Source organism: Pan paniscus, chromosome 2 (genome assembly GCF_029289425.2).
Source record: "Pan paniscus chromosome 2, NHGRI_mPanPan1-v2.0_pri, whole genome shotgun sequence".
Lineage (NCBI taxonomy): Eukaryota > Metazoa > Chordata > Mammalia > Primates > Hominidae > Pan > Pan paniscus.
The window spans coordinates 69,179,478-69,207,417 of NC_085926.1; the positions used below are offsets into that span (position 1 = coordinate 69,179,478).

The following is a 27,940-nucleotide window of genomic DNA, read 5'->3' on the forward strand; positions in this document are numbered from 1 at the left end:
GCAAATGACTGCAAGACACATCTTGGTACAATGATCTCCAGTAAGCTTTGAGTAGATCCTTTCACTGAAAGGATCAAGGTCTACCTATGGTTACTTTATACAATTGATTGGCAATTTGATATTTTTCTCACTTATATTTCTTTTAATGCCCTGAAAAGCATGTAGTTCTGAATGGAGGCTATGAAAATGAGTCACCTGTTATGTGGATTTGGCTTACCAGTAGGCAAGGGATGGATGCTCCTGAAGAGTTTTGGTTGGAAAGGCTGGTAATGTCTTTAAATCTTTCCTGGCATTTTCATCACTAAAAAGAAATGGAATATGGTAATGTCAGGTACTGTTATCCAAAAAATTATGCAAGCCGGTCACCAAATGAATGAGATAAAAAAAATAACTATTTACAGCATGTTGGAGCCAACATATACATGGTTATGGACTCTAACTAGAAGCAGCCCCCAAATTTAACAACTGAGTTATATGAGGAGATGTTGAAGTTTATAATATTTTCTGCACATGTCTATTTTACACATAACTATGATTATAATTGTACATTTTTCACGTTGTATTTTTACAGAATATTCTTCGCATTTCATTATCCACTTTCTCTATGTTCCTACAGTATCTTACTAATCATCTTTAGTGGCTACATAATATTCATCATGGTGGAATACTGGTTATCATGAAACCATTCACATAGCATCAACAATTTTTCATAATAGATATCATTGCAATGAAAAGGTTTATGTAGTCTTTTATATTACTCTTCTGTTACTTCCTTACAACGCTCTGAAATATAGCAGACCAACTCAACCACCTGTAGAAATCTCTTGAATAGAAGATGACTGGAAAACGTGTTTCTAATGAAACCCAAGGTATCTCTTAAGTCACATTAAGTGAACTAAAATGTACCTCATGTAAGGTTAGCTATTATCTAATTATAAAATGGCAAAATTCTAGTTGTCAAGAGAAAGTTGTGGTCTTTACAGAACTTTAAAAAAGGGAGAACAGGCCGGACACAGTGGCTTACGCCTGTAATCCCAGCACTTTGGGAGGCCAAGGCGGGCAGATCATGAGGTCAGGAGATTGAGACCATCCTGGCTAACACGGTGAAACCCTGTCTCTACTAAAAATACAAAAAAAAAAAAAAAAAAAAAAAAAAAAATAGCCAGGTTTGGTGGTGGGTGCCTATAGTCCCAGCTACTTGGGAGGCTGAGGCTGGAGAATGGCATGAACCTGGGAAGCGCAGCTTGCAGTGAGCCGAGATCACGCCACTGCACTCCAGCCTTGGCGACAGAGCAAGACTCCGTCTCAAAAAAAAAAAAAAAAAAAAAAAAAAAGAGGGAGAACACGTAATACTACCCAGTCATAGTTGGTTATGAGAGAAAATACTCTGAGTATTTAAGGACATAATCTATGAGGAAATGAACATGATTATCTAAAGCCTATTAGAGGGTAGCTACTCAAAATTCTGATGAAACTGGTGTTCATCAAACAGCATAATGCTAACTCTTCCTACCTTCCACTTCTTCCTATCTTTACCACTAGCTACTCTTCGATGAAAGGCTCCCAAGTGCCAGATACCATGCAACACACTTCTTGGGCATTATTTACCTCATGTAAGGCTCACCACAAGCATTCCCATGCAGTAGATACTATTATCTATTTAAGTAGACGAGCCCCCCAGCTGGAGGGCCAAACACTGAACCATTCCTTGTTGCTATTACATTTCAAAGCCAGGGTTGTGGCCTTTCCTACAGGTGAAAGATCTAGCTTTCCAAATTACTACAGGAAATAAAAAGTCACTTGGCTCCTGTTCTTACGTAAGAATAAATCTCTCTATTCATTTGAAATCTGAGAGTTATGGCTTAACCACACTGACAATCTTGGGAAACTGGTTTGTGCTTCCTGAAAATCAAAATATACCACAATCCAATTCATTCATATTAAAGGTCAACTGTCAACTCCCAGTATATTTATTTTTCTTAATAATCTCTCTTATGTTCTGTCTGGCATACCACATTTACTTTTTGTTTTTTTTCAAACCTAAAACTGTCAGATACCTTTACTTCTAAATTGTGAGTTTTTTTAATGAAGGGCAAATGCATGCATATATTCAAAAATGATAAATTCAGGACAACATCGTGTTATGAAATCATCCCCATCGACCACATGCATGTTGTTATTTCTGGATCCAGGTGAACCACAGGCTATGTTTCAAGAACCCAGCCTAGCATTCACTTACTTGGATTACAGTTAATTCTGTGGCAATGGAGACCTCACTAGATCAGAAGTTGCTATTTATCATAAATTTATTTATTCCGTTAACAAAAATATGTAGAACGAGTGTCATATGATAGAATTGTTTTTAACTCATACAAATGCAGTCAGCCAAAAGGGAAAGGAGAATAGGGAAAGAAGTGAGGGAGAAATTATATCTGTCATTCCATTCAATAAGCTCATGGTTGAGAGTAAGTACAAAACAGGTGACTTGAAGCTGTTGTCCTTAGTCCTATGTCCCTCAAAGCACAAGTATCTCACGACACTGAGATTTTTCCAGCATTCAGGCATTTAATACATGTCTGCTAAACTCAAGCAATCTTTATATCTAGTGCCTAAAGAAATAGCTGTGTGTTTCAACTGGAGAAAAATACCACCTGTGTTGGATTTATTGAAAGATGAAGTTTAGTCTTCAGCATATCATTTTCCCAGCGATTTTCAAGAGTAATTTGAACTATACACAATCAGAATCTACTCCAGTTATAAGATGTTATTTGTTTAGAAATTCTGGCTGAATAAATCAATAAATTACTACAGGTTAATCATGAGCCAGTATCTGAGATAATGATGAATATTCATTCATTAAGACCTTTTTTTGAGTACTAATCAATCACTGAGAAGCAAGTAAAATGTGCGTTAATAGGGAAGTGGATTAGGATCATTTTAAGGAGAGTTTAGAATACCTTGAAAAAAAGTATTCTTAACCGGGTGCAGTGGCTTAGCCTATAATCCCAGCGCTTTGGGAGGCCAAAGCAGGGGGATCACCTGAGGTCAGGAGTTCAAGACCAGCCTGACCAACATGTGAAACCCCGTCTCTACTAAAAATACAAAAATTAGCTGGCTGTGGTGGCAGACACCTGTAATCCCAGCTACTCAGGAGGCTGAGGCAGGAGAATCACTTGAACCCAGGAGGCGGAAGTTGCAGTGAGCAGAGATCGCGCCATTGCACTCCAGCCTGGGGGACAAGAGTGAGACTTTGTCTCAAAAAAAAAAAGAAAAGAAAAAGAAAGAAAGAAAGAAAAAAAGTATTCTTAAAAAGATGGAGCACAGAAGATTTTTAGGGCACTGAAACTATTCTGTATGATACTGTAATGGTGGATATATGACATTATGCATTTGACAAAACCTGTAGAACTGTACAACACAGAGTGAACCCTAATTTGACTATAGACTTTTGCAACAAATGTACCACACTAATGCAAGATGTTAATAATAGGGGAAACAGTGGGGGTGGGGAGAGGGGGTATAAAAGAACTCTCTGTACTTTCATTCAGTTCTTCTGTAAATCTAAAACTGCTCCAAAAAATGTTTATTAAGAAAAAAGAAGAAAGAAATATACTTTAGATTAGTGATTATCAACGTGGGCAATTTTGCCCCTCAGGGGACGTTTAGCAATGTTTGAAAGCATTTTTGATAGTCACAACTGAGGAAGGAGGTGTTACTGGCTTCTACTGGGTAGTTCCTATATTGCACAGGACAGCCCTCAACAACAAAGGATGATCCTGCCCAAAATGTCAATAGTGCTGAGATTGAGAAACCCTGCCTTCAATGATAAGAATGCTGAAAATTCTACCCTAATACTCTACAAAGCATATCTTTTAGACTTACAGAATTTTTCTCTTATGTTACTCTGAATATTAGACATCTCAGATGCAAATATCTTGGGGCCAAGTGAGACAGGCATTAGAAAATCAACTGGGTAAGCGAGCTGAGAAACGTAAGTCAAACTCACCATCAGACCTGGGGACACTGAGATATGGTGTGAACTCTGAAGAGAGGAGAACATTGCCCATGTTTCATATAAGATACAGATTTGACTGTGTGTGATAGAGATCAAAACTTTAGTTAATTTCTCTTCACATAAGTCAGAGCTCGCTGGGCATGGTGGCTCATGCCTATAATCCCAACACTTTGGGAGACTGAGCTGGGAGGATCTCTTGAGCCCAGGAGTTGGAGACCGACCTGGGCAACACAGTGAGACCTTGTTTCTACAAGAAATTTTTTAAAAATTAGCCAGGTGTCATGGCATGTGCCTGTGGTTTCAGCTACTTGGGAGGCTGAAGTGGACCACTGGAGTCCAGGAGTTCAAGGCTCTAGTGAGTTATGATTGCACCAATATATTACAGCCTGGGCAACAGAGTGAGACTCTCTTATTTAAAAAAAAAAAAAAAAGAATGGAGAGAAGATGCCTTCTCAGTTTCTTGGTTTCTAGTTTCAGATAATCAGATAATTTGCTAACTGCAAATTGTCAATTGTGATTGATTAAAGGAGACAAGTAATTTAGGCAAATTACTTGTCTCGCTACTTGTGGAATCTTGACTATCCCTCAAAATCACGTTTTTTTGTTTTTTGTTTTTTTTTTGAGGCTGGGTCTTGTTCTGTTGCCCAGGCTGGAGTGCAGTGGCTCAATCATGGCTCACTGCAGCCTCAACCTCCAGGGCTCAAGTGATCCTCCCCCCTCAGCCTCCCAAGTAGCTAGAATCACAGCTGCGTGCCACCATGTCTGGCTAATTTTTTAATTTTTCATAGAGATGAGGTCTCACTATGTTGACCTGGCTGATCTCAAACTCCTGGCCTCCAGCAATCCTCCTGCCTTAGCTTCCCAAAGTGCTGGGATTACAGACACGAGCCACCATGGCCAGCCCCCCAAAATTACATTCTCAGGGAAGAACATGGCCTTATTTCTTCACGTTAGAAAAGGCTCCTGTTAATCCTCCAAATCTGGTCATTTGTACTATTGCAAAATATCCCTTGTGAATATATAACATCACTTTCCTATAAGAACCTGTTTAATATAGGAATTTTCCACCAAGCCATCACCGATATTTGAAGTGGTTGAGCTGTGGACGTGACTATAACACTAAAAGAGAAAGCCAGCAGAATAATCGAAAGATGACTGACACAGATAGCTTGGCAGAAAAATGGGTTAAACTCTTCAACAAGCCGTGTATAGAAGTAGAATTCCAAATGGCCAACAGAAAAAAGTGTTCATCTTCATAAGTTATCAAGGAAATGCAAATTAAATCCTCAATTAATTACCAGTACACAACGGAGTCTCACTCTGTCACCAGGCTGCAGTGCAGTCGTGCGATCTTGTTTGGTCCTAAACAAGGACCCGGGTTCAAGTGATTCTCCTGCCTCAGCCTCCGGAGTAGCTGGGACTACAGGTGTACGCCACCATGCCCAGCTACTTTTTGTATTTTCAGTAGAGACAGGGTTTCACCATGTTGGCCAGGAAGGTCTCTATCTCTTGACCTCATGATCAAGAGATAGACCGCACCCGGCCAGACTATCAAACTTTTTTTTTTTTTTTTTTTTTTTTGAGACGGAGTCTGGCTCTGTCACCCAGGCTGGAATGCAGTGGCGCAATCTCGGCTCACTGCAAGCTCCACCTCCGGGGTTCACGCCATTCTCCTGCCTCAGCCTCCCGAGTAGCTGGGACTACAGGTGCCCGCCACTACGCCCAGCTAATTTTTTATATTTTTAGTAGAGACGGGTTTCACTGTGTTAGCCAGGATGGTCTCGATCTCCTGACCTCGTGATCCACTCGCCTCGGCCTCCCAAAGTGCTGGGATTACAGGCGTAAGCCACCGTGCCCGGCCACTTCTTTTTTTTTTTTTTTTATATGGAGTCTCGCTCTGTCACCCAGGCTGGAGTGCAGTGGCGCGATGCTGGCTCACTGCAACCTCTGCCTCCCAGGTTCAAGCAATTCTCTGCCTCAGCTTCCCGAGTAGCTGGGATTACAGGCGCCCTCCGACACGCCTGGCTAATTTTTTTGTATTTTTAGTAGAGATGGGGTTTCACCAAGTTGGCCAGGCTGATCTTGAACTCCTGACCTTGTGATCCACCTGCCTCGGCCTCCCAAAGTGCTGGGATTACAGGCATGAGCCACCGCGTCCGGCGACTATCAAACTTTAAAACTCCAACAAGATCTAGTTTATATGGAGATGAAGTGCAATAGGAACTCTCATCCATTACTAGTAAGAGTGTCAATCGGTACAATCATTTTGGAAATTTGCATACCCTATAACCCAGTAATCCTCTGCTAGGTATATTCCCTAGAGAAACTTATATACAAGAGTAAGATTTAGGGCCAGGCGTGGTGGCTCACACATGTAATTCCAGCACTTTGGGAGGCCGAGGTGGGTGGATCACCTGAGGTCAGGAGTTTGAGACCAGTCTGACCAACACGGTGAAACCCCACCTCTATTAAAAAATATATAAAAATTAGCCAGGCATAGTGGTGGGCACCTGTAATCCCAGCTACTTGGGAGGTTGAGGCAGGAGAATCGCTTGAACCCGGCAGGCGGAGGTTGCAGTGAGTTGAGATCGCATCATCGCACCCCAGCCTGGGCAACAGAGCAAGACTCTGCCTCAAAAAAAAAAAAAAATTTACACTAACATTGTTCACACAAAAGAACAACTCAAATATCCCATAACAGTATAAATGCTTAAACTGTAATGTATTCATGTAATAGAATACCATGCAGCAAAGAAAACAGACAATAGCTACACACATCATGAATGTCACACATATTGAGCAAAGATACAAGACCCCAAATAAGAAACACAATTACTACTTCAAGTACATAAAAGGTCCAAAACAAACAAAATGAAACTAGAAAGAATCACACATAGGTGATAAAACTATGAGGAAAGACAAGCACCCGATCTCATCTCATCTAGGAAGCTAAGTAAGGTTGGGGCTGGTTAGTTCTTGGATGGGAGACAGCCCGGAAATACTGGGTGCTATAGGCTTAACAAAACAAAGACAAGAAAATATTTACCATAGAGTCAGAATGCCCATGAGGAAAGAGGGAATTTTATTGGAGGTAGGAAAGTACAATATACAATGGGGGGCAGGAGGCTTCTGGGGTCCTGGCAACATTCCTCACTGGCTGTGGTTGTATTGCTGCATCCTTTTTTTCTCCTTTTTTTTTTCTCCGAGACTCTGTCACCCAGGCTGGACTGCAGTGGCACTATCTTGGCTAACTGCAACCTCCGCCTCTTGGGTTTAAACGATTCTCCTTCCTCAGCCCTCCCAGTAGGTGGGACTACAGGTATGTGCTACCATGCCCAGCTAATTTTTGTATTTTTAGTAGAGACGGGGTTTCGCCATGTTGGCCAGGCTGTTCTTGAACTCGTGACCTCAGGTGATCTGCCCGCCTCCACCTCCCAAAGTGCTGGGATTACAGGCGTGAGCCACTGTGCCCGGCCCAGCTGCATCCTTCTAATTTGTTCTTTATATCAATATACATGTTTTACGCATTATTCTATGTGATATAATTCACAACAAAAATGGAATCAAGTATGGCCAGTTGAGTGGATGTGGGGAAAGCGGAAGTTCAAGCTCACTGCCCTGTTATGGGGAGGTGCTGCAATGGTAACGTAAGAGGTTAGAACCTACTAAACCAAAAATGAATCCACTGGAGTGTTAGAAACACTGGCATATTATTATAGAAGGTTAAGCTCGATCATTTTCAGAGTTTAGGATCAAACAGGATTTCACGTTTGAGTGGACTGGCAGTAGCTGAGTGCTTATTTGTTCACCCTCCTGGGGAATTTGTCTGGGAGCCTGAGGCTGCAAGGGATCTATGGAGCTTGTAGGAGCAGCCAGGTCTGGCTTCTGCACAGAAGGCCCCTCCCTGGCCGGCTGGGCAGGAGGCATGATTTATGAGTCAGGATCAACCTCAGAGTTCAGAGGGAGGGCCCTAAAGTAGTAGGGGAGGTGAACAAGCCTCAATCGGGATGTCTCTGCCTTTCACCAGCAATAAATACACTCAAACTGACTGGACATTCCTGACCCTAATGGCAACGGATATGTTATTTTAAAGATGCACTTGACCAGAATTGCCATGAGGGACTGGTTTCTCCGGGTCCTAGCCAGAGAGAATGCCCATAAATCTACATCACTTGCTACTTCTCAGTGACCAAACCAGAAATTGCTTCTCTCCATAATTTCAGCAGGAATTCAGATGTCACAATGAAGAACATGCTTGCATTTTATCTGATTATCTAGGCTGAACTCTTCCCTTAGGCATTCCAGATTCCTATTTCGATAACTTTCCAGAAGGAAGCTGCCCATGACCCTCTATTTAGCTACTACAACTATCTCTCAGGCAACAATTCCTTTGGTCATTCTGAAGCCCCCTTTCACAGCCTGTTTTTCTTTACTGGCCCCAAGTACCCTGACGGAATGTGCCAACCCCACTCATTTTTGAGAAAGCCACATGGCTGGCAAAACTGAGGCTACTCTTTGTGTGTGCTGGAGCACTTGTGTGGAAAAAGCCACCCCCAGCAAATGGGTGCACCTGCTTGTGGCTAATTGTGGGCTTGCACACAGCAACAATCAGCCACCTGCTATCAGAGACTGGCGTAGAAGGGAGTGCAGGCAGTTAGCACACTGGGCATGCTAGTACTTCCTAGAGAAAACTAAGACCCTTGCTGTCTATGCTTGGTGTGGGGGCATCCTCCATTTGTAGAACAGCTTAAAAAAAAAAATGCCCAAGCCCCAAAGTTGCAAATTTCACTTTTGTTTTTTGTTTTTGTTTTTTTGGTAGGGATGAGGTCTCCCTTTGTTGCCCAGGCAGGTTTCTAACCCTTGGGCTCAAGTGATCCTCCCATCTTGGCTTCTCAAAGTACTCGGATTACAGGCATGAACCACCACACCAGCTCCGCATTTCACTTTTCTTCTCCAAGCAAAGCACTTCCTTACCTGAAACCCAAACCAAAGGTGCATAAAAAATGTATATTAAATATAATATCCAAATGGAAACAGCTACAGAAGCTTCACTTTCTAAACCTAAGCTGTTTAGAAAGTTAACTTGGGGCTGGGTGCAGTGGCTTACACCTGTAATCCCAGCACTTTGGGAGGCGAGATGGATCACTTGAGCCCAGGAGTTCGAGACCAGCCTGGCCAACATGGTGAAACCTCGTCCCTATGAACAATACAGAAAAATTAGTTGGGTGGGGTGTCACAGGCCTGTAGTCCCAGCTACTTGGAAGGATGAGGTGGGAGAATCACCTGAGGCCGGGAGGTCGAGGCTGCAATGAGCCACGATCGCCTACTGCACTCCAGCCTGGGTGATAGAGTGAGACCCTGTCTCAAAAAAAAAAAAAAAAAAAAAAAAGGATTAACTTGGGTCTGGAGTTCTTTTTTCACCCACACATAATTGTAACTCAAAATCCTTATTTCAGAAAATGTCTATGTGGATGTAAAAATGCCATAGTTAAGTGCCTATTTGAACACTCAGTAAAGTCTAAAGCCTGTTATTAAGTGTATATGTACCATACAGCTTATATATCATGAGAAATTAAAAGATCATGACAGGGGCCTCCCAGGATTTGGGCAAGTCATCACAGCTGAGAACTCTATTTAGTACTGTGTCCCACGCAAACCAAAGATTTACTGTTATTAGGAATGGAGCTAATTGGAAACATTTGCCAGTCTTCTGGTGTTGCCTTGTATAGGCCTTGATGAGAAGTCATTTCTTTGTCTATGCTTACTAGAAACCTGTGATGACCCATCAAGGTTCTGAACTACACTGAACAAATGGGACAGGATTAGTGATCATAGCAGCTACAAAAGTTTATTTAGGCCGGGCCTAGTAGCTCATGTCTGTAATCCCAACATTTAGGGAGGCTGGGGCGAGCAGATTACTTGAGGTCAGGAGTTCCAGACCAGCGTGGCCAAATGGTGAAACTCCGTCTCTACTTAAAATACAAAAATTAGCTGGGCCTGGTGGCGCATGCGTGTAGTCCCAGTTACTCAGGAGGCTGAGGCAGGAGAATTGCTTGAACTGGGAGGTGAAGGCTGCAGTGAGCTGAGATCATGCCACTGCCCTCCAGCCTGGGTGACAGAGTGAGACCCTGTCTCAAAAAAAAAAAAAAAAAAAAAAAAAAAAGTGCATTAAATGTCTGTTAAATAGGTGTAACAGGTGCCAACTTAACTATCAATCAAACCATTTGAGCTGGATCTTCTATTGAAGGATGACAGATTGCATAAACAAGTAATTATTAAAAAGGATCTTGGTTACTATTAACAAACACCAATTTCCTCAACTAATCTACTGGCACTGACCAAGACCTGGGTGATTAGCAGTTTAATAGCTTTTCACTGGCTAGCTTGCCTTCAAATTGCCCTTTATTGAAAAAGAATATCATGTTTCTTTCAGTTATTTGTAGAACCTGGCCTTCAATGATGAATTCAGCTTATTATCTGCTGGACTTAACAACTAGAAATTTCTAACGGTAAGTTTCTCTCTACTGATTCCTAGGTAAAGCAATATTAAAGGTGACAAACAAAAGAAAACAGTGATTATCATTGTACCCTCGTACCCTGACCGGCAGCATCAACATTATCGGACGACTTTCTGGAAAGGCAAATCTCAGGCTCCACCCCAGACCTACTGGATCGGAAAGGCTGAGGGTGGGGCTCAGCAATCTGCTTTTAACAAACGGCTTAAGAACCACTGCAATAGGATAAACACAACATAAAACAGAGATTTTGGCTAGGTGTGGTGGCTCATGCCTGTAATCCCAGCACTTTGGGAGGCTGAGGTGGGCGGATCACTTGAGGTCAAGAGTTCCAGACCAGCCTGGCCAACATGGTGAAACCCCACCTCTACTAAAAATACAAAAAATTAGCCGGGTGTGGTGGTGTGTGCCTGTAGTCCCAGCTACTCAGGAGGCTGAGGCAGGAGAATTGCTTGAACCCAGGAGGCAGAGGTTGCAGTGAGCCAATCTCATGCCACTGCACTCCAGCCTGGGTGACAGAGCGAGACCCTGTCTCAAATAATAATAATAATATTTTCAAGAAAGAGACCGTAATCAACTCCTTAAATTGTAGAGATGGTCAGGGAGCCTGAGCAAAGCTTTTGGGTGGACAGCTCAGGAGGTTTGTTTTAGGAAACTCTAGCAAGTGACCTGACCTAGCAGTGACAAAACATGAGTGCTGTCATCTAATCCCCCAAAAGAAATACTTCTAAAGGGCCAGGCACAGTGGCTCATGCCTGTAACTCCAGCACTTTGGGAGGCAGAGGTGGGTGGATCACCTGAGGTCAGGAGTTCAAGACCAGCCTGGCTTTGAGGTGAAACCCTGTCTCTACTAAAAATACAAAAATCACCTGGGTGTGGTGGCGGGTGCCTTTAATCCCAGCTACTCAGGAGGCTGACGCAGAAGAATCGCTTGAGCCTGGGAGGCGGAGGTTGCAAAGAGCCCAGACCATGCCACTGTACTCCAGCCCAGACCATGCCACTGTACTCCAGCCTGGACAACAGAGCAAGACTCCATATCAAATTAAAAAAAAGAAAAGAAAAAAGAAAGAAATACTTCTAAGGGACAACAGCTCTCTCACTGGGTATTACCAGGTGGCAGAGAGTGGGCTAACCCCTTTCTCTACAGGCACATTATGCTATTAACATCAGTGTCCCTATTTCACGGATGTGAAAACAAAGAGTTAAGGGAGATTAAGCAATTTAAACTCACAAAGCAAATACGACTCCAAACCTGTGCTTTAACAACTTTGCCTTACTCTTCCAGGATTCTAGGAAGAGGGGACAGGAAATAGGAAAGGAGCAGAGGAAAGATTTTAACTTTGAGGCTTCAGCATTTATCATTATGGTAGCCACTGATTAATTCCACCAAAATATGTATTGCTTAGGTGATGACAGTCTGCCTTTTTAAACTAGATCAAACTGGATTAACCACATCAAGGATCTGAACATAGATAACAAGACTTAATGTGTTAGCAGTGTTTCTTGAACCACACCAAACCAGAACAAACCAAACAAAAACCATAGCCTAGTTGTCCCTTAGTAGTGAGGACACCAAATTTAGGGTTTTGTTGTTGTCGTTATTGTTTTGTTTTGTTTTGTTTTTTTCGAGATGGAGTCTCGCTCTGTTGCCCAGGCTGGAGTGCAGTGGCACAATCTCGGCTCACTGCAAGCTCCGCCTCCTGGGTTCAACAGATCCTCCTGCTTCAGCCTCCCGAGTAGCTGGGACTATAGGCGCCTGCCACGATGCCCGGGTAATTTTTATATGTTTGGTAGAGATGGAGTTTCACCATGTTGGCCAGGCTGGTCTGGAACTCCTGACCTCAAATGATCTGCCCGCCTTGGCCTCCCAAAGTGCTGGGATTACAGGCATGAGCCACCATGCCCGGCCCCAAATTTAGTTTTTAAAAAACACTTTTACATGAGCTGCAAAACCAGACTCCAGTCATTTTCGGCAGAACCTTAAAACAGGGAGTTGCAAACTGCTACAGGTGAGAAGTCCAATATATCAATTAAAGCTCCTTAAACCACACAAGGTATTCCTGAAGCCCTACTTTTTATACTGATTCAAAAAGCTCAGAGTAAGATCTCTACCCTGGATGAGTTATCTCTGTTACTGTTAGGGGATACTAAGGCCTGGGATGGGATGAAGAAAAGAAAAAACAAGCTGACACTTTCATTCACAGTCAATCATATGCAAAGGCAGAAAGCTAGAGCTCAAGTTCACTCAATGCCTAATGCCACTCCTGATTATTGCAAATTAGTTCCGAAAAACTGATTACAGACTGAGCTAACTGCATAACAGCTAAAAGAAAACGCCCTTTTCACTTTCTACCCATCCAGACTAAACTTAAAAGAGAGCAGCTCCACCTAGCCAGGTAAGCGAGGTGAATTCATTTGGTCCAACCCCTAAATGCACAGATGAGAGAAACAAGACCCACTGAAAGTTGAAAACTTACCAAAGTTCCCACAGTAGGTGGCAACAGATCTAAAGGACCAGAGGTTTGTTCTCTGGACAACTGCAGGCCGGAGCACAAGAGGAGGAAGAGGAAGAGGAGAGAATTGGAAAGCTAGGGAGGAACGGAAGAGGAGGGAGGGGCTGGGAAAGGAAACACCCAGCTGGCTGTGCCAGCCCTTGCTCTCCTCCCCTCCTAAGCCACAGGGTCTTTCATTTTTGGAATTTCCTCCCTACCTTTAAACCTTTCTTGATTTAAACCTTTCTTGATCAGACCTTAAACCAAGTCAGGTTGCAGCTATTTATAGAGTGAAAAGTGAGAACTGAAAGAATTATATAAGCCTTTCTCCTGGCCTCTGGCCAAATCTAGGGATGCCTCCCACTGTTTCTGTGAGAGGTGGGAAGTTGTTGGCCCATCCTTCATCCTAAGAAGCTCCTTCACAGGGCTACAGGTGTGAGCATGCAAAGAAGGCCTTCATGGGGGTTTAGGTGTGAGCACGCATTTCTAGGCTTCATGCATTTCTAGCGCCTTCACGGGGGTTCAGGTGCGAGCATGCATTTCTGCACCATCTGTGGTCCCCAGCTTCCTCAGACCTCTCAGCTCCTCTTTCATAGGATGATAAAAGATATTCTTTGGGCTTTTATTTATGTATTCATTTACTGAGACAGAGTCTCGCTCTGTCATCCAGGCTGGAGTGCAGTGGCGCGATCTCGGCTGACTGCAACCTCTGCCTCCTGGGTTCAAGTGATTCTCCTGCCTCAGCCTCCTGAGTAGCTGGGATTACAGGCACACACCACCATGCTCGGCTAATTTTTGGTATTTTTACTAGAGACAGGGTTTCACCATGTTGCCCAGGTTGGCCTCAAACTCCTGAGCTCAGGCAATTGGCTGGTGTTGGCCTCCTAAAGTGCCAGGATTACAGGCGTGAGCCACAGCACCCATCCACTTTGGGCTCTTAAGGTGGCCATCCTAGGCACTTGCTGTGTGTGACAAGTGCCTAGGATGCATTTTACTTACACAAACTCATTTAGTCTTCATAGCACCCAAGATGTTGGTGCTCTAATTTACAGATAAGGAAACTGAGATTTAGAAAGATCACCTAGCTGCCCATCATTTTACTAGAGCTGGTACACAGGCAGCCAGTACATACCTAGGAAAAAATCAAAAATACCAACCAACCAATCAGCTCTAGGCCTATGATTTGCAGTAATAAGGTTTGGCCTTTAGAACTGCATTCAGTCCCAGGTCTCCCTGTTCCTAGGAGTTTTGTGGTCTTAGATATACTAACCTTTGTGAGCCTGCGTTTCCATATTATAAAAATACGAATAGTGACCTGCTGCATAGGATTCTTGGGTATATTACAATAGAATGCAATGAAGGCACTTGCCTATGTTCAATAAATATGTTCCTTCCTGGCCAGGTGTGGTAGCTCACGCCTGTAATCCAGGCACTTTTGGAGACTGAGGTGGGCAAACTGCTTGAGCCCAGGAATTTGAGATCAGCCTAGGCAACACGGTGAAATCTCATCTCTATGGAAAATACAAAAATTAGCCAGACGTGGGGTACACACCTGTAGTCCCAGCTACTCGGGAGGCTGACATGGGAAGATCACTTATGCCCAGGGGGCACATGATCTGCAGTGATCCATGATCATGCCACTGCACTCCAGCCAGGATAACAGAGAAAAATCCTGCCTCAAAACAACAACAACAAAAATGTTCCTTCCTTTCTGAAGGTAGCATAATAAACCAAAGATTTTACCAAACACTTTATTCCTACCACTCTCTGCCCAGGCTGGTGGTAGATTATTACTATTGAGAAGAATCCTAAAGGGGTGATCTAGGTTAGAGTTGGCAGATTTAATATATTGGACATACTTATACTAAAAAATTGCTCGTTGTTCATCTGAAATTCCAATTTAACTGGGCATCCTATATTTTTATTTGCTAAATCTGGCAACTCTAAGGGTTTATAATAAACTGCCTGGGAAAAGAATTTTGAAAGTAACTTGTCAAGTTCCGAGTTGTGAGCAGTTTGGGGCTTGGTTTGACAGAGTCTATTGGCAACCAGTGGAAGTTCAGCCTAGAAACTCACTTTTCCAACATCGTGACTGATCCACAGGAATGGTGTCAGCCTTTTATTTTCTCAGCATTCTACCAAAGATGCATCCTGTAGCAGGAAACCTGCTTGTGTTCTGGGAAGTGCAGTGTCCTCTCAGCTAGAATTCCTTTGTCATTACATTTTTGTCTGTGGCCTAACTTGTAACAGGGGACAATTACTCTGCCCATCTGCATGCTTGATGGGGATCAACTGTCAAGCTATCTGTTTTTAGGTCTAAGGAATTCCTAATGAGAATGAAAATGTGATGAAAGATTTTTCTAAACGTCAGCCAGCTCCCTGAGGACTCCGATCATGTCTACTTTGAACCTTTAACTCTCTTAATAATGGGTAGAAGAAATATCATCCATAAGAATGACTTAGGTTGGGAAGCAGGTTAACATGAAAATCTACAAATATTTAGAATAAAAATATTTTATTTCTCTCCTGTTAAATTCATAGAGACAGAAAGCAGAATGGTGGTGGCCATGGACTGCGGGAGGAGTGAATGGGGAGCTGTTTAATGGGTGCAGAGTTTCTGTTTTTCCAAGATGAAAAAGTTCTGGAGATTGGCCGTACAACATAAACATGTCCAGGCGTGGTGGCTCACGCCTGTAATCCCAGCACTTTGGGAAGCTGAGGCGGGTGGATTGCCTCAGGAGTTCGAGACCAGCCTGGCCAACATGGTGAAACCTTGTCTCTACTAAAAATACAAAAAATTAGCCAGGTGTGGTGGTGCGTGCCTGTAATCCCAGCTATTCAGGAGGCTGAGGCAGGAGAATCGCTTGAACCCAGGAGGCGGAGGTTGCAGTGAGCCGATATCATGCCACTTGCACTCCAGCCTGGGCGACAGAGCAAGACTCTGTCTCAAACACACACACACACACACACACCCAACATAAACATTACTTAACACTACCAAACTCTATTCTTAAAAATGGTTGAGATGATAAATTTTATGTATATTTTACTACAATTTAAAAAAATTTATTCTTAAATCTAGAGTTAGAAAAAGGATACATAGGCCAGGCATGATTGCTCATGCCTGTAATTTTGGGAGGCCGAGGAGGGTGGAACACAAGGTCAGAAGATCGAGACCATTCTGGCTAACACGGTGAGAACCCATCTCTACTAAAAATACAAAAAATTAGTCGGGCGTGGTGGCATGTGCCTGTAGTCCCAGCTACTTGGGAGGCTGAGGCAGGAGAATTGCTTGAACCCGGGAGGCGGAGGTTGCAGTGAGCCAAGATAGCGTCACTGCACACTCCAGCCTGGACGACAGAGCAAGACTCCGTCTCAAAAAAAAAAAAAAAAAAAAAAAAAAAGAACACGTAAAAGAAAAACAATCAATGCAGATAATGTTTTCCTACAAAAGAATGGAAAGTCAAAGAAATGTGTTTCTCTTCTGGGAAATTTCCTACTAGACAAGTGAAAAATTATTTATGGTCAACTTGAAGCCCCAACTCTTTAATCCTTCTTCCTGTATGTGTGATTCAATGTGTCTTTCCTGATCACACAAAAAAATGGATTAACCGCATTAGCCATCTGAACACAGATAAGAAGACTGTATTGTTATGTGTTATGTTATCACTTAGTGTGTTTCCAGAAACAAACCAAAAGGCCTGGAAATGCTTATCAGTGGGGGAATGTAGAATTCTCCCTCGACAATGCCGTCTCACAGCTCCTGTAGACTCTGGATGGTTTGCACTTTGAGAAGTGGAAGTAGTTCATGTCATGCTACTTTCTATTCCTACCGAATGCCACGCATGCCTGTGTCTCAGCCAGCTGCTACCTGAAGAGGCCAAGTATGCTGAGTTTCATTTCAGGACCAAGTAGCTGTGATGGGTGTAACGGCCTGGTCCACTCCAGTGGAGAAAGAAACTGAGAACTCAAATGGGTCAAGAGAGTTACTTCCTGTATAGGACTGATGCTATGTGGTGTTAGTAACTGTCTAAAGATGTATTAAGGTGGGGCTTAGGGTTTTTAAAGGGCTTAGGGTTTTAAAGATGTATTAGGTGTTCATTTAGTTGCATCAGGTTTTTTTAAGCTGTGAAATGCAAGGGGTTTTGAAATGCAAAATACTTAAGCTGTGAAATGCAGAAGCCTGACTCCTACTCTGATTCTATGGTTCATAGAGTAGAGTGTGTGGTCCAGCAAGAGGCTGAAATAAGAGTGGAAAATGCTGCTTATGTGTCCCCTTCTGGGAGATTCATAGCGCTCATGAGCAGATTGAAAACTTAGCCAAGAGAACTTGGGAAACTTTGTTTAACTTTTAACCAAGTATTGTAGAGAGGAAAATCACTTCTCAAGAGTTTTCACAAAAGTGTTTTGTTGATTCATCAAAGGCCCGACCTGAAATAAGACAAAAACGTTTCATTTCTGTCAAGTAAGGCTTCTTTATTCTGCTGGCCAGGAAGGTAATGATTCTTACAAATTTGTGTTGGGATACAAAAAAAGATACTGGTTGGGTGCAGTCGCTCACACCTGTAATCCCAGCACTCTTGGGAAGCTGAGGCTGACAGATTATCTGAGATTCAGGCGTTTGAGACCAGTCTGGCCAACATGGTAAAACCCCGTCTCTACTAAAAATTAAAAAATTAGCCAGGCATGGTGGCTAATTTCAAGAATTGCTTGAACCCAGGAGGCGGAGTTTGCAGTGAGCTGCGATTGCACCACTGCACTCCAGCCTGGGCAACACAGCGAGGATCCATCTCAAAAAAACAAACAAACAAACAAAAAACCCCCCAAAAAACAAAAAAGGAAACCTCTAACAGTGGTAAAATGCATGTGGTTTGGAGCCCTAATTTGCCACTCTCTAGCTATGTGACCTAAATAGTAAGCTACTTAACAGCTACAAATCTCAGTTTTCCTATCTATAAAATGGGGACAATGACAGTGCCATCACAGGGTTGCTGTGAGGATTAAACATATTAATAATAGTAACAATGGCAAATATTGTTTATTGAGACAAAGAAATGGTTCCAGAGAGGCTAGGCAAACTACCCACAGGTACATAACAAGAGGCTGGGCCTGGATTTGAACCCAGGCAGTTAAATTCCAAAACTCCTCTCTTCACTACAGCCTTCCCATTGATTCCAGTGGGTACTCAGCATAGCGCCTTGCCCATGGGAGATGATATTTTTATTATTATCATTGACGGTAAAGACTCTGGAAATGAAATTAGATTTTAGAGCTTTAAGTGCTCCAGAGGTGTAATAACTAAGGGGCAAATTTCTTGAAAGTGTTTTTATCCTCCCTTCCTTAACTACTCTCCAGGGCATCCAAAGAAATTCCTTTCCCATGGGAAACAGCTGCATTTTTTTTTTTTTTTTTTTTTTTTTTTTGTAGCACAGCTGTAACTTGTGAATATTCTCTTCCCACTTGAAGCTGGGTGTTAATATACTCTCATTCTGACCCAGCACTGAATTGCAAAATGTAGTCACTCACTTTTTCTTACAAGTAGAAGCACCCTAATCACATAGTTACTTGGTAATTTTCACCTCTCAAAATCTTAAAAAAAAAAAAAAAAAAAAAAAAAAGGCCGGGCTCGTTGCTCACACCTGTAATCTGTAATCCCAGCACTTTGGGAGGCCGAGGATGGTGGATCATGAGGTCAGGAGTTCAACACCAGCCTGGCCAACATGGTGAAACCCCCTCTCCACTAAAAAATACAAAAATTAGCCGGGCGTGGTGGTGGGCACATGTAATCCCAGTTACTCGGGAGGCTGAGGCAGGAGAATTGCTTGAACCCAGATAGCAGAGGGTGCAGTGAGCCGAGATCGCACTACTGCACTCCAGCCTGGGCAACGAGAGTGAAACTCTGTCTCAAAAAAAAAAAAAAAAAAAAAAAGCTTTGCTTTTACAAACTCATTTGTGGCTGGCAGCTGGGTGATAAAGCCTTGCCTCCTTGCCGTGTCAGCTTTCAGGAATTCTCTGTTTGTCTGTGTTGTGTTACCCAAGTAGCCTGTTATCTTTGCGGTTTAAGGGCTGACTTGGAAATTTAGACTGTCATCTATTTAAAGAAAATGGAAGTCCCCACTCCACTATTTTAATTAACTTTCAGAGAGCAGGGTTTCCTACTGGTTATGATAATGTTAACTTAAAATACTCTGAAGGGAACACGGCAGGAAACAAAATAAAAAGGGGAGGATTGCTGTTTTTAAAGGTATTCTAGGAAGAAGAGTTTGAACAAAGCCATGAAGGCAGATAGCATGGGCTATGCGGAGAAAAAATGAAGAGAGGCATGAGCAGATACTAAGGAGTATGCACAGCAGAGAATGGGAGATTAAATGTGTAATGCCAACCAAGTATGGCCTTGAATGCCAGGTTGTGCTGGTGTTGGTGGGCAGGTGTCTGTGTGCAATGAGAAATTAAGAGATTTTTAGAAATAAACAATGATCAAATCTATGTCGTAGGAAGGTAGCTGGAAGTTATGCACAGGCAGTAGTGTGTGGTGGAATCAGAACAGATCTGAGAACTCACCAGCAATGTAACAATCTCTTTGGGCTTAAATTTTACATTTATTACTTTGTTCAATGGAGATAATAGCTAATGTGGTAAGACTGAATGAAATCAGACATGTACATTTAAAATAATGCTGTAGGCCAGGTATGGTGGCTCACGCTTGTAATCCCAGCACTTTGGGAGGCCTAGACGGGCAGATCACCTGAGGCCAGGAGTTCGGGACCAGCCTGGCCAACGTGGTGAAACCCCGTCTCTACTAAAAATACAAACAATAGCTGGGCATGGTGGTGCTCATCTGTAATTCCAGCTACTTGGGAGGCTGAGGTAGGAGAATTGCTTGAACCCGGGAGGCAGAGGTTGCTGTGAGCAACCTCACACCACTGCACTCTAGCCTGGGCGACAGAGTGAGATTCCATCTCAAAAAATAATATATAAAGTAACACTGTAATACCCAATTATTAGCTCAACACATAATTCACACACACACACTTTTACAGTCAGGCTGAGTGGGAAGGAATGAGGGCTGAGAAAGTTGCGGTGCTGATCAGCAGAAGGAAATCTGTCTGACAGGTGGGAAAAAGATGGGAAAGGAAAGGGGAAATCCTCAGACAGCATGCAAGAGAGAATGGAGCTGTAATTCAAAGGGAGACAATGGAAGAGCTGCTGGTTTGGAGGCTGGGCTGTTGGTGAGGTCAGCTTCGGAAATGCTCAGTTCAAGAAAGAGGTGGATATTCACAAGGAGTGGACCAGAGCAGCCTTAAGAATTAGGTGTTCAGTCATTGTTTTTACTGAAAAAGCCACTTTGCCTAGGAAGGTATTTGGGGACATATTTTGGTCAATGTTTTTTGTTTATCATGTTTTTTGAGACACAGTCTCAATGCCTGTAGTCCCAGCTGCTTGAGAGGTTGAAGCAGGAGAATCTCTTGAACCCAGGAGGTGGAGGTTGCAGTGAGCCAAGATGGCACCATTGCACTTCAGCCTGGGTGACAGAGCGAGACTCTGTTTAAACAAAAATCCCAGCATTTTGGGAGGCTGAGGTGGGCGGATCACTGAGGTCAAGAGTTTGAGACCAGCCTGGACAACATGGTGAAAACTTGTCTCTACTAAAAATACAAAAATTAGCCGGGCATGGTTGTATGTGCCTGTAATCCCAGTTACTTGGGAGGCTGAGGCAGGAGAACTGCTTGAACCCGGGAGGTGGAGGTTGCACTGAGCTGCACTCCAGCCTGGATGACAGAGCAAGACTAAAAATAAATACACACAGATGTTCATCACAGCATTATTTATATTAGCTTTATGGGGAAAAAAGCTAATATAAATAAGGCCATGATGAACATCTTTTTTCCCATTATTTATATGGGAAACAAGTAATATTTGTAACAATAGGGGAGTCCATCATGTCCATCAATTTGGTAAAATAAGATGGATTACAGGAACTGTTTTAAATACTTTACAAATGCAATATTAATTCATTTAATCCTCACAGCAATCCTATGGAGTGTGTATTATAATTGTAAGTCCCATTTTACAGATGAGGAAACTGAGGCTTGGAGATTTTAAGTAATTTGTTCAAGATTACACAGGTAATAAGTAGCCGACCTGGCATTTGAATCAGGCTGTCTGGTTCCACAGTCTTTGCTCTAACCACTACAACATTGCCTCATGGTATTTTATTTTGCCTGACTTTCTTTGTGTGTGTGTGTGTGTGTGTGTGTGTGTGTGTGTGTGTGTGTGTGTGTTTAGACAGAGTCTTGCTCTGTTGCCCAGGCTGGAGTGCAGTGGAACGATCTCTAGCTCAGTGCAAACCTCCACCTCCACCTCCAGGTTCAAGCGATTCTTGTGTCTCAGCCTCCCCAGGAGCTGTTATTACAGATGTGTGCTGCCATGCACAGATAACTTTTGTATTTTTAGTAGAGACAAGGTTTTGCCATGTTGGCCAGGCTAGTCTCAAACTCCTGGCCTCAAGTGATCCGCCTATCTCCGCCTCCTAAAATGCTGAGATTACAGAAGTGAGCCATTGCACCTGGCCTTGGCTGATTTTCTTTCTTTCTTTTTTTTTTTTTTTGTGACAGAGTCCCACTCTGTCATCCAGGATGGAGTGCAGTGGCACCACCTTGGCTCACTGCAACCTCCACCTCCTGGGTTCAAGCAATTATCTCGCTTCAGCCTTCCAAGTAGCTGGGACTACAGGCATCTGCGAACGTGCCAGGCTAATTTTTTTTTTTTTTTTTTTTTTTTTTTTTTTTTGAGACAGAGTTTCACTCTTGTTGCCCAGGCTGGAGTGCAATGGTGCGATCTCGGCTCACCACAACCTCTGCCTCCTGGGTTCAAGAGATTCTCCTGCCTCAGCCTCCCAAGTAGCTGGGATTACAGGCATGTGCCACCATGCCCAGCTAATTTTGTATTTTTAGGAGAAACAGGGTTTCTCTCCATGTTGGCCAGGCTGGTCTCGAATTCCCGACCTCAGGTGATCCACCTGCCTCGGCCTCCCAAAGTGCTGGGATTACAGGCGTGAGCCACTGTGCTTGGCACCCGGCGCCTGATTTTCTCAGAAGAGTTTTGTAACAAGGCAGGGTGCGATGGCTTGCACCTGTAATCTCGGCGCTTTGGGAGGCCAACATAGGCAGATCAGCTGGGCCCAGGAATTTGAGACCAGCCTGGGTAACATGGTGAATCCCTGTTTCTACAAAAAATACAAAAATTAGCCAGGTGCGATGGTGTGTACCTGTAGTCCCAGCCACTCAGGAGGCTGAGATGAAAGAACTGATTGAGCCAGGAGGTGGAGGTTATAGTTAACTAAGATCATGCCACTGCACACCAGCCTGGGTGAGAGAACAATGCTCTATCTCAAAAATAAACAACAACCAAATAAAACAAAACAAAAACAAAGAGGAGTTTTAGAACAAAACTTTGGAGGAAAAACATATCCTCTCTATTCAGGGGAGAAGATCAGATAGGGAGAGCATGGTAATTTGCAAAATGCCCCCACATGTCCTGAAAACCAACCTGCAAAGCCATTGTTTTGATTAACCCCAATTTACAGATGAGGGAACTGAGGCTCAGAAAGGATAAGTGGCCACTCAGAGGGATGTTGCCAGTCTGCGTGATTTCCAGTCCCACGCTCTCTCCACTACTTAGTGTAGTTTGGACAATTTCAAAACAGTGTGCCCCACTTCAACCTCGTGATCACTCAGGAAAACCACCAGGAACAAGCTCGAGTGAAGGCAAAGGTCTGGACTGGGCTTGCCCAGAATTAACTCGCCAACCTTGATGTCCTAGGGCTCAAATGTTTGAACAACTGAAGGACTGTCCCTTTTAGGCCTTCCTTTGCCTCAGGCAAGGGATCTTCCCTAAGGAAGGTTTGTGAAATTAACCTTTCTTTTTCTATTCTCCACCTCCCCCATAACTATAGGTTATTACAGCTTCTTCAGACCAACCTTAGTCTCAAAAGTCTCATCAGAGGTAGATAAGAGACCAGATAGGATGATAGTAATAATGAGGATAATAATAACTAAATTAATAATAATAGCCCAAGGGTGTAGATTACTTGCTATAAGCCAGATGTTGCCCTGGGCAACGTTTACATACATTTGATTCTCATGACAGTTTTATGGGAAAGGTACCATTTTACCGATGAGGAAACTGAGGCTCAGAGGGTGTCAGTCACAGCCTTGACTGGGGCTAAGTGGGGAAGGTGGGTTAGCAATCCATTGAGTGTGAGCTTTTGGGCCCTGAAACCCTCATTTACAAATTGACTTTAGAATCACCTCCCGTATGATTTCTTATCCAGGGTTGTTTTTTAAAAATCACCCCCATAAATGACTGTGTTCCTTGCATATCTGATATTCCCAGGAAACGTGGCTTTTCTGGAGAAGACAACAGTAGAGACACAGTAGCTTTTTTCTGAGTCTCACTCCGTCACCCAGGCTGGAGTGCAGTGGCGCGATCTTGGCTCACTGCAACCTTCGCCTCCCTGCAACCTTCGCCTCCCAGGTTCAAGCAATTCTCCTGCCTTAGCCTCCTGAGTAGCTGGGATTACAGGTGCCTGCCACCATGCCCAGCTAATTTTCTTTTTTTTGAGACGGAGTCTCGCTCTTTTGCCCAGGCCGGACTGCAGTGGCGCTATCTCGGCTCACTGCAAGCTCCGCCTCCCGGGTTCACGCCATTCTCCTGCCACAGCCTCCCAAGTAGCTGGGACTACAGGCACCCGCCACCACGCCCAGCTAATTTTTTTGTATTTTTAGTAGAGACGGGGTTTCACCGTGTTAGTCAAGATGGTCTCGATCTCCTGACCTTGTGATCTGCCCGCCTCGGCCTCCCAAAGTGCTGGGATTACAGGCGTGAGCCACCGTGCCCGGCCACCCAGCTAATTTTTATATTTGTAGTAGAGACAGGGTTTCACCATGTTGGCCAGGCTGGTCTGGAACTCCTGGCCTCAAGTGATCCTCCCTCCTCGGCCTCCCAAAGTGCTGGGATTACAGGCGTGAGCCACCATGCCCGGCCTCAGGCGTGAGCCTTTAATGATACTAATGGTCTGTAAACTACCTTATACTCTTGTTTTTTTTTTTTTTTAAACTCCTGCCCCTTTCTTTCCATTAAAAACAATTGGTGTTTGATTTTCATGATTTCTTCAAATTTCTTAACCTAGAAAAATGTAAATACACACACACACAAATATATATATATAGAGAGAGAGCACAAAACAGAACTGGTGGGAGATTGTGGTGAGGAATCATGGTGTTTTAAGTGGCATCCTTGAACATTCTACCAAAGCCGAATGGGAAGATGACGAGAGTGTTGGGAGTTTCCGAACTGAAGTACAACTCCGTAACTGGAAGTTTTCAAGGTTGGAAGGCATTATTTTGTTAGTCCGTTAAGGGGCACATTATTCAAAGACTTGGCTGGGAATGAGTGCTAGGTGATCTGTAAATAATCTACGAGTAACGTCTACCAGGAGTCGAACATTAACATCGTAGAGGCCAGGCTTTCAAAGGGGTCATTGGCCTACAAAGGGAAGCATTGCCTCCACCCTTTTTAACTGTTTCTCTACAACTCCAACGACTGCATTAAAAGGACAGAATGGAGCAGGTAGAGGGTGAATTCAAATATAAGCACCCTCTGTGGATGTGGCCAGTGAGGCAGTTAGAACCATTAAGTGTCTCCGCAGCAACAATACAACTGTTAGGTCAAGTGTATGAAGGGTGAGGCCCCTTCGGGGCAGCTGTGAAAGAAAGCCCCTATTAATCCCTTAACTAAGCAGCTGATGGATTTAATCTTTTTGTGCATACATTATAACTCTTCGAACACAAGATTATTATAAGGTTTTTTTAATCAGCATAAGCTATCAAAGCTTTTTATAGATTTCTTCATCTCACTAATTAACAGATGACAGAAAACAGAACTTTGGAGAGCTTCTGGTTACAATTCGCTGTCATTCTGGCTTCAAAAACTGTAAGAAAGCATCATTCCCTGATTCATTCACAAAAAGAATAGGTCTCTATTTGAAGAGCGAAGAGATCTCAGTCTCCTGCCTTAGAGATCTACTTTCCTTTGATTTTGTATCCATTGTTATTTAAAATAACCACATAAAATGATTCTTTAGGGTTATTTTGCATAGTAATATCAGAAAAGAAAAGCATTACCTGGTATAATCTCCCTTGGCTTCCTAAAAACAACAAACAAAAACAGAGTTGATCAATATGTATCTTTGTTAAGCTAAATGAGTTTTATCTTGATTACTTTCCCCTCTTAAAGTTCCTGAGTTTTGTTTTGAAGAGTGTTTCTCAGGAATGCTCTCCCTATAGGCATAAGAAGAATTAGGCATTGATAAGAAAACCCTGACTGTCCTGTTAGGAATATTCCTTATTCTTAACAAAAGAAACATACATATGTGAAAAAGCACAAATAATTATTTCTCACTGTACGTTTTTAAGATCACATGATAAATGCTTTTCATTCAAGTGGCACACTTTTTAGAACTGGAGGAAGACCTTTTAAACCACAATACAGGTAAACCAACACATACTATTTGTTTTCCCTTTACTTTTTAAACCAGCATGGAAACAGACTAATGCCTTTAAGAACTAAAGGGCTCTTTTACTGGACCACAAGAAAATGTATACAAAAGTTACTAAATTTAAATGAAAATTACAGCTGTTGTAACAACTGCTGCCTCCCAAATTCAAGTATCCCAGAGCTCTCTTCCAGGAATATGGGTTTAACTCTTTTCCTTCAGAGCAGTCTAAATTTCATTTTTCTTTGAGACTCACAATATCACATTGTAGCTCATGCAAACTATTCTAAAGCAGAAGACGGTGGCGCACATTTTTCATCGGCAAACAACTAACTGGCTTAAAAATCCAACAGACACTGACCCATGCAAAAGTTTCAGAGTTGCAGGCAGTTAACAAAAACGAACAAACACAAGGGAGCTGCTAAGAGGCAGTTTGTCCAATCTTACCTGTAAAATAAACGCTGCTAACTTGAAGATGGTTTCGCTGTCTACTTCGATTTGCCCCTGTTGATGGAAAAGGAAAGCATCATTGAACATGGGGCTTTCCTAGATTGTGGCAAATGGCTCTGAAGTTGAGGAAGCTGTCACAGCTTGGCACCTCCAGTTTACGATCAAATGCAGATCATACCATTGCAGGGGAAAGTGGGGGGTGTGGAGAGACTCATTGAGGGTTAAGGCGAAACCACTGTGTGTGTGTGTGTGTGTGTGTGTGTGTGTGTGTGTGTGTGTCTATTTTAAATAGCTGTGGTGAAGAATTATGTTTAGAGAGCAGTATTCAGGAAGAAATGGGAATGACTTTGAGGCTAAACATTCAGAAAACTTCTAAATGAAAAATTTTTATCTCTGCAAGTTCATTTTTAAGCACTCTGCAGAATTTCCTAGATTCATTTGTTGAGTGTTTTCCTGGGATAATTTTTTTCCCCTGTGTTACAGTATGGTTATTTCAGTATACACACAATGTAAATATTATTAAAAATATAAATTCACTTCTGTGTCAATGACACATTGTTGAGTTCATATTTGTACTATTACTGATAAAATGTGAGGCCTTAAAAATCAGTTACAGCAAATGCTTTGAAGACTAAAATTCTGTTGATTTATATTGAAGTTCGAGGAACTCTAATTTATCAGTTTTCCTTTTTTTTTTTTTTATCATTCAAAACCCCAAAGAAAAATTGGAGCTCTGGGCCTTGGTAAAGAATGCTTTTTCAGGGCCTGGCACAGTGGCTCATGCCCATAATCCCAGTACTCTGGGAGGCTGAGGGAGAAGGATCACTTGAGGCCAGGAGTTTGAGACCAGCTTGGGCAACATAGAGAGACCTCATCTCTACCAAAAAAAAAAAAAAGCTTTTACAGTAGACCAGTAGGGATGCATAGATATGTGCAGAAAGGGTATAGCTCTATCAATAATATTCATATGCACCTTTATATTTTTTAAATTGCGATGATACATGAAATATTATTACTAAACCATATTATAACAATGAATGGTATAGAGGTATCTTTATTTTAAAAAAAGGTTTTAGTGGTAATGTTAGCTTGTAAGTTTTAACAAATGCAAAAAAATTCCACGTAACTCCATTATTGCCTAAGACCTGTATAATTAGTACTTGAAAGGGCACAGTATTTAAGAACATGGAATTCCTGGAAATTGCCCTGCATTCTTTCTTCCTCCCTTCCACCTCTTGAATCTGAGCTGGAGTGTTTCCTGGTTATACCAAGTGCATCAATGGGGAGATTAAGTCTTTTTAAAGTAAATATACAATAGACAGGTTCACAGAGGTAGTTAGGCTCAGTGAGGATTTCTGAAAGGATTGTGCTTTTCTTTCAGGTTTCCACGTGATTTGAAGAGGGTTCTCAAAAAACAAACAATAATTATTTTAAAACCCATAAAATAAAATGAGCAAATAAAAACCCCAGGGTGTTACAATGCCAGCAGTGATAATTATTCATGTTTCCCTTATATTACCAGATGAAAACAAATTAATTTCATCCTCTAACACACAGGCCGCCCTTCTGAAACCTGAGGAGAGGATCTGCTTCAAAGTTTTTTGCCTCAAAAGCTGACAGGCCCAGAGCCTTGGAATTCAAAGCTCGCCCATAATCTCTAGAAACAGATTACAAAATCAAAGGGAAGCCAGGTTGATTGCAGAAATCAACTGCCCTCTGCCTTTCAGGCAGGAGACGGTGGTTTTCCAATCTGGTGAAAGATGATAAGGCGGTTCATCCAACAGGTGAGGTGGGTGTTGATAAAGATTAAATTTTAGAAAGGCTACATTCCTTAGTTCAAAGAAAAAGAAACTCACAGCAAGGGAGGAGGGATAACAGGAGAACTCAAAAACATCATTGGGTTTGAAATTAG

At 42.6% G+C, this 27,940-nt stretch overlaps 1 protein-coding gene across 4 annotated transcripts in view; it reads right to left on the reverse strand.

Annotated features, from left to right (window-relative positions):
• Nucleotides 1–27,940, reverse strand: part of FRMD4B (FERM domain containing 4B) — a 372,987-nt gene that overhangs the window by 54,868 nt on the left and 290,179 nt on the right. For all 4 annotated transcript variants that reach the window (XM_008963959.4, XM_034956863.3, XM_003811580.5 and 1 more), the window contains 3 exons: nt 26,026–26,082; nt 25,208–25,230; nt 218–301 (listed from right to left, as the gene is read on the reverse strand). In XM_008963959.4, the coding sequence (XP_008962207.3) occupies nt 218–301; nt 25,208–25,230; nt 26,026–26,082 (164 nt within the window). The remainder of the gene's footprint in view (nt 1–217; nt 302–25,207; nt 25,231–26,025; nt 26,083–27,940) is intronic.